General features: G+C 35.8%; 1 protein-coding gene across 5 annotated transcripts in view; it reads left to right on the top strand.

Moving 5' to 3' along the window:
* ANKRD17 (ankyrin repeat domain 17) overlaps positions 1 to 15,459 on the top strand; it is a 169,544-nt gene extending 154,085 nt beyond the window's left edge. For all 5 annotated transcript variants that reach the window (XM_032842277.1, XM_032842334.1, XM_032842481.1 and 2 more), the window contains 5 exons: positions 309 to 506; positions 9,289 to 9,537; positions 10,061 to 10,239; positions 13,487 to 13,651; positions 14,342 to 15,459. In XM_032842277.1, coding sequence (XP_032698168.1) covers positions 309 to 506; positions 9,289 to 9,537; positions 10,061 to 10,239; positions 13,487 to 13,651; positions 14,342 to 14,401 — 851 coding nt within the window. In that variant the 3' untranslated portion in view covers positions 14,402 to 15,459. The remainder of the gene's footprint in view (positions 1 to 308; positions 507 to 9,288; positions 9,538 to 10,060; positions 10,240 to 13,486; positions 13,652 to 14,341) is intronic.
* The last annotated feature ends 396 nt before the right edge of the window (positions 15,460 to 15,855 follow it).

The raw sequence follows: 15,855 nt of genomic DNA on the forward strand, positions 1-15,855 counted from the left end.
TTCCTTGGCCATTAAGCCAATTTAAATTCCAGTGTTGATATGAAATCTACATGTATTCCATAATAACTAATTAAAATATCAGATATTAAAGTTAAATACAAAAATAATTTTCCCTGATAATTTTTCTTTTTTTATAGTTATCTTTAGAGAGAGGGAAATGATGAGTCAATAGACTGGGAGAATAAGCAAGGAGAAATAGTTTTAGCCATCTAAAATATTTGGGGTATTAGGGACCTCTTGGAATTTTAGTTTTTTTTTTAATTTTTTTCTCCTACAAGTAACAATTATAAATTATCTTCTAATTATAGGTATTGTCAATATGGACTCGCCGTATGGTTCTGTAACACCTTCTTCTACACATTTGGGAAACTTTGCCTCAAACCTTTCAGGAGGTCAGATGTATGGACCTGGGGCACCCCTTGGAGGAGCACCCACAGCTGCTAACTTTAACAGACAACATTTTTCCCCACTTAGTTTGTTGACTCCATGTTCATCAGCATCGAATGGTGAGTATTTTACGTTGTAATTCCATAAGAAGAGTTTGTATATATGTTTCCTGAAAAACAAAAGGTTTTAAGTGGGAAAAGGCAAAGTAAAAAATGATTTAAGAGCTATGAGCAAGTCTTAAATATATCAAGACTAATGAAATGGGAATATAGGAGCAAACACTTTTGTATATAGCAAATGATTAAAGTCTGAAATAGGGATGCTTGGATGACTCAGTCGTTAAAGGGTCTGCCTTCAGCTCAGGTCATGATCCCAGGGTCCTGGGATCGAGCCCCGCACTGGGCTCCTTGCTCAGAGGGAAGCCTGCTGCTTCTCCCTCTCCCAGTTCCCCTGCTTGTGTTCCCTCTCTCTGTCAAATAAATAAATGTGTCTCTCTCTGTCAAATAAATAAAATCTTTAAAAATAAATAAAAAGTCTGAAATACATCATTATTTTTTAGTGATTTTACCTACTTGATTTTTTTCTTAACTCCTCTTAAAATTAATTTTTATCCCTAAATATATAATGGATCTGGGTTAGTGTCTTCTGAGTATGTTGAGCTGAAATTAAACCATCATAGGAATACAGATTTCTTAAGATATATACATATAGATGATTCATATTCAGTTACTTATATATAAAAATAAGGATAGTTTTTTATTTTTATGTTCATGAAAAAAGAGGAATTGGGAGAAAAGGAGTTAAAATTGCAACATGACTGCTCATTGAAAAGTGTTAACCTGAAATTTTTTGGCAGTTCATCTTTAAAATAGAATGGATTCTTAGAAGCAGAGAATGTATTTAAGCGTAATAAAAACATACTTATTGATACTAATGTTTATTACTTTAGATGCTAATATTTATTACTTTAGGAAATAAACTCAGAAATTTTTGGATGAAATTCACAAAATATGATAGGTTGTTTTGCCCTGTAAATTCAGTGTGTGGGCTTTTCTTTTTTTGTTGTTTTTTTATTTTTTTGGTTTGGCTTTATGTTCACTTGATTTTTGTTTTTGTTGAAATGCATTAACAATGCAACGATACAGATTAGGTTTTCTAATACATTGCTGATAGAGAATGTCACTGAAGTCATTAAAATTTTCACTGATGCATTCCAACAACTTTTTATTTCAAAAATTTTCAGAAATTTTCAAACTTACAGAGAAGTTGCAAGAATACTTTAAGAAGCATTCATATTCCGGGGCGCCTGGGTGGCTCAGTGGGTTAAAGCCTCTGCCTTCGGCTCAGGTCATGATCCCAGGGTCCTGGGATCGAGCCCCACATCGGGCTCTCTGCTCAGCAGGAAGCCTGCTTCCTCCTCTCTCTCTCTGCCTGCCTCTCTGCCTACTTGTGATCTCTGTCTGTCAAATAAATAACTAAATAAAATCTTTAAAAAAAAAAAAAGAAGCATTCATATTCCTTTTGATTGGTAATTTCTTAAAATTTCTAATTTTTTAAACATTTTGCTCTGTTTTCTCTCTTTGCTTTTTTTTATTGTTGAACCATTTGAAAGTAGGATTCAGATATAATACTTAAGACCTAAAAGCTTCAGTATGCGTCTTAAAAATACGGACATTTTCTTACACAGCCACAATATCATTGTCATATAGTTAATGTATTAATTTAGTAATACCATGTGATATTCAGTCCCTATTCAAATATCCCCAGTTGTCCTAAAACAGTTTTTATAGATTTTTTTTCCCTTTTGAACCATGAATCACTCAAGGTAAATGTATTACATTAGACTATGACTCTCAAGTCTAACTTTAAAAAAATAATTTTAAACTTGTAAGAATAGTACAAAGAACACTTATATATTTTTCTCAGCTACACCATTTGTTAACATGTTGCCACATTCCTCTCTCTCCCTGCAGTATATTTCTGGGTGTGTGGGTGTGTAGAATTTTTTTTCTGTACCATTTTAGAGTTAGTTGCAGGTATCAACCGATTTTCCCTTGAATACCCTAATTGATAATATTTCTTAAAAACAAGAACATTCTGTCCACAGCTATGGTATAGGTGGCAAATTGTGCATTGGACAGTACTATCCATAATACTCCATATTCACTTTTCACCAATTATCCCAATAATATTTTTTATTTCCTCTCATCCAAGATTCAAATCAGGATCACAGATTGCATTCAATTCCATGTCTTTTTAGTATCAAATGATCTGGACTGTTCCTTCAGCCTTCTTTGTCTTTCAGAGAAGGACTGTGGAAGATTACAGATCAATGGTTTGGTAAAATTCCCCTTAATTTTGTTTTTCTGATATTTCTTCATGATTTAATTTAAGTTATGTGTTTTTGACAGGAATATTACTATATGGTCAGTGTTGTATCTTTCTTTCAGTACATGATATTGCATAATATGTTAGTTTGTACCATTTTTGGTGCTGTTAACTTTGATCATTTGGTTAAGATCATGTATGCCAGGTTTCTGTACTGTCAAATTACCATTTTTCCCTTTGTAATTAATAAGTAATCTGTGGAGCGTTTCTCTGACACTGTGTTCTTATTCCTCATCAGACTTTGAGACAGTGTAATAAGGGAACAGGAAAAGCAGTAGTACTTGTCTGAGTAAAAATAATAGTTTTGCTTTTGTAATCAGGTTAATGTTTATAAATTCCAAAGAACAAATTAACTTTGATGAAGGGAAAAACACTAAAATTGAGCATAAATGGAAACAAACTTACCTGTGTTTCAAGTTATTAACATAAACCTACTAAAAGAAAACAATCCTCTTAAACCATAGTATTTTATGGGGCACCTGGGTGGCTCAGTGGGTTAAGCCTCTGCCTTCGGCTCAGGTCATGATCTCAAGGTCCTGGGATGGAGCCCCGCATCGGGCTCTCTGCTCGGCGGGGAGCCTGCTTCCTCCTCTCTCTCTCTTTCTGCCTGCCTCTCTGCCTACTTGTGATCTCTGTCTGTCAAATAAATAAATAAAATCTTTAAAAAAAAAAAAACAACATAGTACTTTATATGCCCTCAGTTTAAAGACAAAAAGATTTCAAACAAATCTTGCAATTCTACATAGGACATTGGATTTTTATAATGTTATGGATAAGCAATTCTAAAATTATGAGGTTTATTGTAGGATTGAGCAAGTGAGTGTATTAATGATACAATCCACAGTCCTCACTGTGAGAAGAGGTGGTGTGAAATGGGGTAAGGCAAAGAAGAACCCTATGGAATTGGATTAGATTTAGATGATCAGTATGAACTCACAATTTTTCAGTTACCTGTATACTGGAGTAAATCATATGAAGTTGCTGTTTTCCCACCAGCTCTATCTACTGAAAGGGCCTAGAAGCAATTAATGTTCATCAGCAGTGAGCACATCCAGTGCCAGATCTATCTGTTAAATATGTTTGTCCACTGAAAGAAACTAGGCTTTCTCGATGAAATAGCTGACTCAAGAGCTGGGGCATACTGGGAGCCGGCGAAGTCTTAGGTGTCAGAGAGTACTTAAGTGCTCAAAATTATGGGGACATGTCAGGACACACGAGGCAGCTTTAGAGGGACTCCCACTGGCCAAATTCAGGAAAATTTGACCAACAAAGTGAATAATGGCTGCTCACTGGATAAAGTCTAAGAATCCATAAGTCCATAATGATTAAGATTTTTTTTTAATTTTTTAATTAAAAAATTGTTTTTAAGAATTTAAGATTTTAGAAGGGAAGGGAACTCTCTTCCTTACAGTGTAAGGACAACTCATACATATAGAAGGAATTATAATTAAAGTCTTTGTTTTGCAATCATTAAAGTGATTGATTTAGGCAAGACTCCCGCTTTTACCTCTAATACTGAAGTTTTAACTAGTCTGCATTTTCCTCAATATAAATTTTAATACTGTTACTTTTTTACTGACCATTTAGTTTGTTTTGTCAGACTTTCAGCTTTTTTTTAGGTAATCTGTTCACATGAATGTAGCTTTGTGTTTTCATTTATTACAGTCTTTCAAAATTTTGTTTTCAGTGTTTATGTACATAGTTTCCTTAGAAGTTGCCATTCTGGATGCTGTTGTAGAACTAACTGTGGAGGCATGTGATTTACTTTTCATAATATATTTGTCTGGTTTTATGTACTTGAACAGGTTCTGTCATATTTCTCCATATAGTCTGTTCCTCTTCTCATTCCCTCTCCTTTAGGATATAAAGATGTTATTAGGACCCTGACAAATTAAGTTGGGATGTGGGGGACAGAGGCCCCTTCCTTTAAAATTTTTTTTAGAAAGAAAAAAAAAATCCTTTCTTTAGACCCAAGAACAATAGATTGGTGATGCCCAAGAACCTTCTCCGTGTAAAAGGCTGGGCAGAGATCACCTGAGCCCTTACTCCACTCAGACTGCTAAGATCTCTCCTACCAACACTCAGCCAGCTCGTGCATTGGTTACTGATCACTGGCTGTCGTCTTTGAGTTTCAGTTCTTGGCACATTTAGTCAATGGGCCATTTTGACATTCAGTCCTTAGAAAACTGTTATCAGATCAAACAGCAGTAAAAAAAAAATTTTGAAAGGAAGGAAGTAATTTTATGTTTTGAGCCAGAACACGTCATGTGAGTGTAGAGCTGAAATAATACGTTTACAAAATAGCACTACCCTTACAACGTATGTTTCATGCTGGTATTTTCTATTCTGTTTTCTGTAAGCTTTAAAAAATTTTTTGTAAGCTAGTCATGACCAACCACATTCATCTTGATGGCCTGAACAGAAAGATGAAGAAAGTATAGTAATTTTCCTACAGGAGTATTTTTTAAATTTGTAAGTCACATTGCTCTTTCATTTTGAATTCAGGACCTGTTGTCATTTCAAAACTGAAATTGATTTACCATGAAGCCAGTGAAGCTTCAGCTTCAGGGTACCTTTTTTACAAGGGACCCTGCCAAGGTCCTGTACCTAATTTTGTGTTTGCAGTTTGGTATTCTTTTTCTAAAGAAGGTTCCCAAAATTGTCTAAGAGTGCACAGAACTTCTAAAACCTGTTTTTTCTTCAGTATATAGTTGGCATATTTTAAAACAACATGATGACTCTGAATTAAATTTTGTGGTTTTTTCTAATTATATAATTAGAGATGAGAAAAGAGATTCTAATAATTCTGTGCTTTTTATGACAAAGAACATAGACCCACCAAAGGAACCTGACTTTTAAAGGCCTGTCTGCAGACCCATGCAGGATTTGACCCAGGGCCAGCTTCAGAGCCATTCGGCTATTCCTTTTCTCTCTCTTTAGAGGATTTATGACAGACTCATGGTCTGTGTCTTGGGAGTCTCTTCTGTTTACTCCCTTTTTGCCTATCCTTCTCCATAATCTCATCTTCTATATGGTCCTCAAAGATTCAATTCATAATTAGTTAAACCAGTTTTTCTTTTTTTTTTTTATCAATTGTACCTTTCTGAATGAGGACTATGATTTGCTTACCTCCTTTGTTCAGGTCAGGCCATGTCAGTTACAGATTGCTGCTAGCCTGAAATGGATTATTCTGCAGTCAGACACCTGTCATTAGTCCAGTAAGCTTGCAGGGAAGAAGCAGAAAACTGTCTCCTGATAAAAGTATGGCTGTGAAGAGGGCAAATCTCTTAAATGGGGCTTGTCTTTAGGCAGGCCGAGTTACTCCGTTCATTTAAACAGAATATAGAGGGTATTTTGCTTTGCTTTTGCTTTTTGGAAGGATTCAGGAAAGGGAAGAGAAACTAGATCTAACACTGACCAATAGGGTAGATTCCCAGGGATGAGTCTAGGAGAGGTAGAATTCATTTGTCTGTCCTATCCGTCCATCCTTCCTGCCAGCTTGCCACCTTTGACTTTTTCTTGGCATTAGTTGTTCTGGGTTGACCCTTCTCAGGTTTGTAAATGGGTCCTTTCAATACACAGTTTAAAAAACAAAACACTGGGGCATCTGGGTTGCTCCTTCATTAAGCATCTGCCTTTAGCTCACTCAGGTCATGATCCCAGGGTGCTGGGATCGAGTTTTGCATCAGGCTCCCCGCTCAGCAGGAAGCCTGCTTCTCCCTTTCCCACTCTACCTGCTCAGGTTACCTCTCTCTCTGTCAGATAAATGTAAATAAAATTTAAAAAAAAAAACAAAACTTTATCTCTTGTGTTCCTTATACGTTCTGGAATATTCTTTCATTTCTACTGCTTTCCTGAATTTTTTCATTGTTTCCAGTTTTACTAATTCTGAATTATGCTGTTCTTTCCTATGTTTTCCTTTCTTTTAGCTCACATTGGAATTTTAGAGTAGAACTTTCTTTCTGATACACCTTTGGAATATTAGAATACAGCTTTCTTCTTGGCATGCTTTTATTATCTGTAAGATGTTCTGGGTCCATATCTCTTAGGTCATATAATAGCTTTGTATGGAATTTGATTGCATTTCTATTCTGTTTTACAATTTTAAATTAAATGAACGTTCCTGAATTTTTAGAGAGGATACATGGATCAGTTATATTCTCTAGCTTAAAGGCTCTAGAATTTGGTCATTGAGGCAAGTATGCAAAAATACGGCCTTAGTATTTTATTAAATCTGGCTTTATTATCCTTACCCTCCCACCCCACTACTCTTGACTGGATCTTTTGTCTGCTTTGCTTCTATTGTCCCTTTCCTGCTCAACTTGGAATATGTTCCCAGAAGTTTCTTAGTAGTGTGAAGCTTTATCGTGGAATGAGGCTTCAGCAGATATTTTTGAGAGTTCATAAGGTCACTATTGCTCCAGCTTCTTCAGACCTTTTTGTTAATTCCTTGCAATTACCATGCATAGGCAGAACTCTCCCAGTTTCACCTGCTCTTCTCAGATTGGCCTGCTCTCTGCTTTTCTTTGAGTACCTTTGACTATTTTGTTCTCCTAGTCTGTTCTTAGGTCTGGAGAACTGCTTCTTTCCACACAGATGTTGATACCACAGAGGTCTTGTAGCCGTCAGTGATTTGTCCCCATTTACTCATATCTTCTGATTCATTTGGATAGATGTTTTTAAGATTTTGTTTATTTGACAGAGAGACAGTGAGAGAGGGAATACAAGCAGGGGGAGTGGGAACAAGCAGAGGTAGTGGGAGAGGGAGAGAAGCAGGCTTCCCACTGAGCATGGAGCCCGATGCGGGACTTGGGTCTCCATCCCAGGACCCTGGAATCCTCTCCTGAGCTGAGGGCAGATGCTTAACAACTGAGCCCCCCAGGTGCCCCTATTTTGTTAGTTTTGTTATAGATGTTATCCAGAGGTGTTTGGCTTTGCTAACTTGGTAGCTTGTTTTTATGGAAAGATTTTGGAAGAATCGCAACTTGTGCTGCTACACCTCCATCTTGGAATTCCTTCTTATACCAGTGCAATTTTAAGGTGAATTTAGAAATAGGTATAATTATTCAAAGATACATATATGGCTTTTCTATTTTCTTATGATTCATTAAAAGTAATACTGTTAAGAATGCTAGTGGATCCATAACCCCAGATGATATATTTTAATTTTTCATTAGAGACTAACAGTTTTCTTGGTTTACTTGTGCAGATAAGCTCGTAAGCTTCATGTTTTTGTTCCCCAATAATATCTATATCTTATTAATAAATTACAATTTATAAAGTACTTTCACATCCCCCTTTTTTTTAGTTAATAATATTACTACAGTTCATTGAGACTAATACTTCTACTGAATTTTTCTATTTCAAATTCCCTGAAAAGTACCTTGGGAAGTAGAGGCACTGTGCTTTTGTGTATATATACCCGTGTACAGATGATAGATAGATAGATAGATAGATAGATACATAGATAGATTGATTTTGCAAATTTATTAGCTACCTGGATCCCTTTGGAGGAATACATACACACACACACACACACACACACACACACACACACACACAACTTATATGAAAAAAATGATTAAAAATGGAAAACTATTCTTGACTATCCCTAGGGCATCTAGGGCATACAGTCAGGCAGTTATGAATACATTGTAAATAAGCAGGTAACTCTTTTGACTTTTAAGCTTCAGGCTCCACCATTTACACCCTATTTTAAACTTAAATGTGCTTGATATTTAAATTCACAAGAAATCCAGTTTGGGTTGTTCTTGTTTTTTCTTCTCTCTAGTGCATGAAGAAATTGAATCACTTCAGAATACTCCCAAATATTAAGAACCTGCCTTGTTTTGATACATAAAGCTTACATTGTCATTTTGAAAAGATTGTGGAATACCCATGTGATATATGATATAATAAAACAAATTGGGCAATGAGGCATAGCCTTATATTGGTATTTTTTCAGCATATTAAGTTTCTGTGAAGTTCTGATTTAAAGAAAGTTTTTTCTCAAGTTAGATTTTCCAAATTTGTTGCCTACCTGAATCCCTTTGTTTTCGTCATAGCATACCAAGGGCTCTGTGTTCTCGAGGAATACAGTTTGGAAATTGCCAATACAGGCATGATTTTCCTCCACCTCTGTTTTGTTGTTATTTAGCTTTTTAAATTTAAAGATAGTCTTCTCATTGTTGTGGTTGTTTATTTTACTCAGTATCAAGCATTTATTTAAATATTAATTAACTTAATGGGTTATATTACATCATCTGTATTCAGACATCTTCACATTTTATCACGTAACTAAATGGAAAACCTGTGAATCAAATTAAAAAATGACTGCAAAGTCATGGAACTTAACCAAATTTTAATATGCATAATTTTTAAGCATTATTATCATATTTCATTTTTCCTCAGAGAACACATATATAAGGTATCTTCAGAATGTAAGATTCGGTTTTACAAATTGACACCCTCTATAGATGACATGTATACTATTTCAAAATATCTTTTCTCTAGATTCTCCTGCACAGTCAGTATCCTCTGGAGTTCGTGCACCTTCGCCTGCCCCATCATCAGTACCTTTAGGGTCAGAAAAGCCCAGCAATGTCTCTCAGGACAGAAAAGTTCCAGTCCCTATTGGAACTGAACGTTCTGCACGTATCAGGCAAACTGGAACTTCAGCTCCATCTGTTATTGGGAGTAATTTATCCACATCAGTAGGGCATAGTGGCATCTGGTCCTTTGAAGGGATTGGTGGCAATCAAGGTAAGACATGCTATTCTGCCTGCCAGAAATTAAGTTTTAAATTTATGGATTTAACTAAAATACTAAAATATTGTAAGTAATAACATTAACAGTTATTCTTAAAAGATCTGTATTCATCTCTTGGTTTTCACTAATCAGTCTTAAGAGTTCAGGCCATTTTTTGTTATCATGTTATCTCTCATTGAATTTATCTAATGCAAGCATACTCCTCTCTTCATCATGTTAAGTAAATGCTAATATTTCCTTTTGGACTCTAGCTCTTATCTTAACTTGGCTTTTTTCTTTTGTAACACAAAGTATTTAGACAATTGTTATTATGAGGTTATTGTTGTTATTAGGCTATTGTATCACTACCTACACATCGAAATACTGCAGTAAATATTTAAAAGTAAGTCATTATTCTGAAAGAATGCACAATTCAATGTGGAAAATTCTAGATAGAAATAGAGTAAATGTTTTATCTTGCTGTCTTTGGTTTTAAAGATCACCAGCTATCGTTTTTTATCTTTTTGTTTTCCCTCAGACAAAGTAGACTGGTGTAACCCTGGTATGGGAAATCCTATGATTCATAGGCCAATGTCCGATCCAGGAGTGTTTTCACAGCATCAAGCAATGGAGCGAGAGAGTACAGGAATTGTAACTCCTTCTGGTACATTCCATCAGCATGTTCCTGCAGGATACATGGACTTTCCTAAAGTTGGGGTAATGGTGACTTACATAAGCACTGTTATATTTCTAAATGTTTTTCTTATTATTAGCTTTGTTTTACTTCCAAGTGGGTAAGTGTTTGTGAAATGATGTGCAGGCGTCAGCCTGTAATTATAGGTCAAAATCTGGCTAGAGAAATGTTTTTGACCAAATATTTTGGCTATAGTACGCTTATGTATAGTCTAATGCTAGAAGAAATCATATAATGGAAAATAATATTTAGATTACTTCAATAACATACTTTTTTAAAATAAAATGAAGTCTCATTTTTTTTTTAATTTTTATTTTTTATAAACATATATTTTTCTCCCCAGGGGTACAGGTCTGTGAATCACCAGGTTTACACACTTCACAGCACTCACCATAGCACATACCCTCCCCAATGACCATAACCCCACCCCACCTCCCAACCCCCCTCCCCCCAGCAACCCTCAGTTTGTTCTGTGAGATTAAGAGTCACTTATGGTTTGTCTCCCTCTCAATCCCATCTTGTTTCATTAAATCTTCTCCTACCCCCTTAACCCCCCATGTTGCATCTCCACTCCCTCATATTAGGGAGATCATATGGTAGTTGTCTTTCTCCAATTGACTTATTTCGCTAAGCATGATACCCTCTAGTTCCATCCACGTCGTCGCAAATGGCAAGATTTCATTTCTTTTGATGGCTGCATAATATTCCATTGTGTATATATACCACATCTTCTTTATCCATTCATCTGTTGATGGACATCTAGGTTCTTTCCATAGTTTGGCTATTGTAGACATTGCTGCTATAAACATTCGGGTGCACGTGCCCCTTCGGATCACTACGTTTGTATCTTTAGGGTAAATACCCAGTAGTGCAATTGCTGGGTCATAGGGTAGCTCTATTTTCAACATTTTGAGGAACCTCCATGCTGTTTTCCAGAGTGGTTGCACCAGTTTGCATTCCCACCAACAGTGTAGGAGGGTTCCCCTTTCTCCGCATCCTCGCCAGCATCTGTCATTTCCGGACTTGTTAATTTTAGCCATTCTGACTGGTGTGAGGTGGTATCTCATTGTGGTTTTGATTTGTATTTCCCTGATGCCGAGTGATACGGAGCACTTTTTCATGGGTCTGTTGGCCATCTGGATGTCTTCTTTGCAGAAATGTCTGCTCATGTCTTCTGCCCATTTCTTGATTGGATTATTTGTTCTTTGGGTGTTGAGTTTGCTAAGTTCTTTATAGATTTCTGATGTTGCTGCGGCTGAGGTCGAAGAGGTTGCTGCCTGTGTTCTCCACAAGGATTTTGATGGATTCCTTTCTCACATTGAGGTCCTTCATCCATTTTGAGTCTATTTTCGTGTGTGGTGTAAGGAAATGATCCAATTTCATTTTTTTTCATGTGGCTGTCCAACTTTCCCAACACCATTTATTGAAGAGGCTGTCTTTTTTCCATTGGACATTCTTTCCTGCTTTGTCGAAGATTAGTTGACCATAGAGTTGAGGGTCTATTTCTGGGCTCTCTATTCTGTTCCATTGATCTGTGTGTCTGTTTTTGTGCCAGTACCATGCTGTCTTGATGATGACAGCTTTGTAATAAGAGCTTGAAGTCCGGAATTGTGATGCCACCGACTTTGGCTTTCTTCTTCAATATTCCTTTGGCTATTCGAGGTCTTTTCTGGTCCCATATAAATTTTAGGATTATTTGTTCCATTTCTTTGAAAAAAATGGATGGTACTTTGATAGGAATTGGATTAAATGTATAGATGGCTTTAGGTAGCATGGACATTTTCACAATATTTATTCTTCCAATCCAGGAGCATGGAACATTTTTCCATTTCTTTGTGTCTTCCTCAATTTCTTTCATGAGTACTTTATAGTTTTCTGTATATAGATTTTTAGTCTCTTTGGTTAGGTTTATTCCTAGGTATCTTATAGTTTTGGGTGCAATTGTAAATGGGATGGACTCCCTAATTTCTCTTTCTTCTGTCTTGTTGTTGGTGTAGAGAAATGCAACTGATTTCTGTGCATTGATTTTATATCCTGACACTTTACTGAATTCCTGTACAAGTTCTGGCAGTTTTGGAGTGGAGTCTTTTGGGTTTTCCACATATAGTATCATATCATCTGCGAAGAGTGGTAGTTTGACTTCTTCTTTGCCGATTTGGATGCCTTCAATTTCCTTTTGTTGTCTGATTGCTGAGGCTAGGACTTCTAGTACTATGTTGAATAGCAGTGGTGATAATGGACATCCCTGCCGTGTTCCTGACCTTAGCGGAAAAGCTTTCAGTTTTTCTCCATTGAGAATGATATTTGCGATGGGTTTTTCATAGATGGCTTTGATAATATTGAGGTATGTGCCCTCTATCCCTACACTTTGAAGAGTTTTGATCAGGAAGGGATGCTGTACTTTGTCAAATGCTTTTTCAGCATCTATGGAGAGAATCATATGGTTCTTGTTCTTTCTTTTATTAATGTGTTGTATCACATTGATTGATTTGCAGATGTTGAACCAACCTTGCAGCCCTGGAATAAATCCCACTTGGTCGTGGTGAATAATCCTTTTAATGTACTGTTGAATCCTATTGGCTAGTATTTGGGTGAGAATTTTTGCATCTGTGTTCATCAAGGATATTGGTCTGTAGTTCTCTTTTTTGATGGGATCCTTGTCTGGTTTGGGGATCAAGGTGATGCTGGCCTCATAAAATGAGTTTGGAAGTTTTCCTTCCATTTCAATTTTTTGGAATAGTTTCAGGAGAATAGGAATTAGTTTTTCTTTAAATGTTTGGTAGAATTCCCCCGGGAAGCTGTCTGGCCCTGGGCTTTTGTTTGTTTGGAGATTTTTGATGACTGTTTCAATCTCCTTAGTGGTTATGGGTCTGTTCAGGTTTTCTATTTCTTCCTGGTTCAGTTGTGGTAGTTTATATGTCTCTAGGAATGCATCCATTTCTTCCAGATTGTCAAATTTGTTGGCGTAGAGTTGCTCATAGTATATTCTTATAATTGTCTGTATTTCTTTGGTGTTAGTTGTGATCTCCTCTTTCATTCATGATTTTATTTATTAGGTCCTTTCTCTTTTCTTTTTGATAAGTCTGGCCAAGGGTTTATCAATCTTATTAATTCTTTCAAAGAACCAGCTCCTAGTTTCGTTGATTTGTTCTATTGTTTTTTTGGTTAAAATGAAGTCTCATTTTTAAGGCCATGGATTTTATTTGGGAAAATAAGCAGTGACTTGAAGATATGACTATGTGCATAATTTTTGTTTTCTCTTTTTTTAAGGGTATGCCTTTCTCTGTGTATGGGAATGCAATGATTCCTCCTGTAGCACCTATTCCTGATGGTGCTGGAGGACCCATATTTAATGGCCCTCATGCTGCAGACCCCTCTTGGAACTCCCTGATAAAGATGGTTTCAAGCTCCACAGAAAATAATGGCCCTCAAACGGTAAGGCTGATCATTCAGGGAACATTTCTTTAGTGTTTATGAGATGCCAGGACAAATAAGATAGAGGTAAATCATGCTAGTGAGGGAGTATGGTGAATATGGGTAGTTGAGGGAAATTTAATACCGCAAGAGGATGTGGAAAATGGTACCAACTGTAGTGATTGAAGCTAAAATTATAAAAGGCATAATATATTTCATTGGGTAGCAGATGGTAAGTAAAAGATTTTAAATTACAAAGTGTTGTAACTTTATACTTCAGAATTTACTCGTAGTATGAAAAGGACCATCTAGAGGTTATTTATCATTATATGTATTATAAGTGTCAGAACAGTGCATAATTATAACTAAAAATTCACAGAAATGATTAGCGATTAGTATATTTTAGCTTATGTTGGTGTATGCTTAATATGTTTCACCTGTTTTCCTTCTTTAGTCATCAGTCTGTATGCATTCAGGTAATGGTTTTTAAAAAATGACAATAAATCAGATCTTGTTTGAGAAATAGGAGAGGCAGGAAAACAAATAATAAGGGCTTTTCATTGTTTTCAAGTATGTTGCAAAGTAAATGAGATTTAGCTGTTTTAGCTTATAGATATTAAGAGCACTTCCTTAGTTTTTAAGAGTTTTGCTTTTAATCAGATATGTGTTACATATGTAATATTTAATAAAACGCATGCTTTACATTCCTAGGTGTGGACTGGACCCTGGGCACCTCACATGAACAGTGTGCATATGAACCAGCTTGGCTGATGAGGATCAGCGTGTTAGCCTGCAGATTCCTTTTCATTCAGAGGAAATCACAAGTGGCCGAAAAAAATTTATGCTCCCAAATCATTCTACTGATGTGCTTGACTGAAGTGTGTAGGCTTTTTGCAGAAGAAGTTACTAACTGACCTATTTTCTGTGAACATTTGTGACTGCCCATTCCCCACCAACATCCGTTTTACCTTAGTTAGCATTTTTCTTATCGTTTTTCTTTTTTTCTTTCCCTCTTCCCCTTTGGACATAACTTTCTGTTGAAGCTGTTCTTTGGCTGGTTGGTTTTAGTACTGTAAACTGCTTCTGAGCAAACACGGAAATTTAGCAAAATTATGTAAACTTGATCCTGAAGTTTTAGAATGGCAAATAAATGTACAATTGTTTACATAACAGAAAAGGCTAAGCAGAAAGTAAATTTCAATATGTCAGTATAGAGGCTCTACTTTATGTAGACTTAAATTAATGTGAGATATGTACCTTCATATTCAGAAATCTGGATGTTTCCTTCATACATTAAACTATTAATAAGCATAACTTTTCTGCTTGTGTAATTTAAGTATAAAGTAAAACAATGGGCATTATCAGTGGATGTTTCCTGTTTAAAATACCCATCTTGCTCTCTTTTGAGTTTATTTGCAGCAGAGCACATACAGAAGAAATTTATTACCTTCCCATGTCATGTTATTACCTTGCCGCACTTTCAAAACTAATACACTCTTCTCTCTTCACTCTTCTCTTCTTACCTTTACCGCTAATACCAGTAAAATTCTCTTGCTGATCGTGAAATAATTTTTTATAAAGATTTTTATTGTAATGGCTGCTACAGAGAAGCGGAGCACCTTCGTCATCACCTGTGGTTCTTCTAACCATAAGATGTTTAGTCTTTCTGAGAATTTAAAAAGCCACACTGTTTCCCAGTCAGCGCATACAAGCTCTTACTATACTGTTTATTATTAAATAATTCAATGTACTATTTTATATTGGATAATACCAGTTCTTAACATTGACCTTCCAGTCATCAAGAATCAACATAAAAATTACAATTTTCAGTAATTTAGTGGAAAGTATCTTTTTTTTTCCTCCCCCAATTTTAAAGGCTTCTTATTCTCTACACATATATGTTGTCAGTGAAAGGGATCAACAGCTAACTTGGGACAAGTAATAAAGGAAATTTTGCATTTGTCATTAGGACAATTTATGGTCTATATGAATATACAGAATACAAAATAATGTCTTCATTTAACCTATTTATGTAAGATGCAGGGCCACACTAAACTACTCAGTGGGATTTATCTATTCCATTCACTTGAAACAATAAACAATAACATATCCAAGAGGAATATGTGTCCTACCCTGTCTCATATGGAAAAATAAATTATATGGTTGAAATATAAAAGAAAGTAAGCATAAATGCGAAGTAATGAATGCATCAGTCTTTTTTTTTT

The sequence above is a fragment of the Lontra canadensis genome, unplaced genomic scaffold (genome assembly GCF_010015895.1).
Source record: "Lontra canadensis isolate GAN:19392208 unplaced genomic scaffold, GSC_riverotter_1.0 scaffold1, whole genome shotgun sequence".
Lineage (NCBI taxonomy): Eukaryota > Metazoa > Chordata > Mammalia > Carnivora > Mustelidae > Lontra > Lontra canadensis.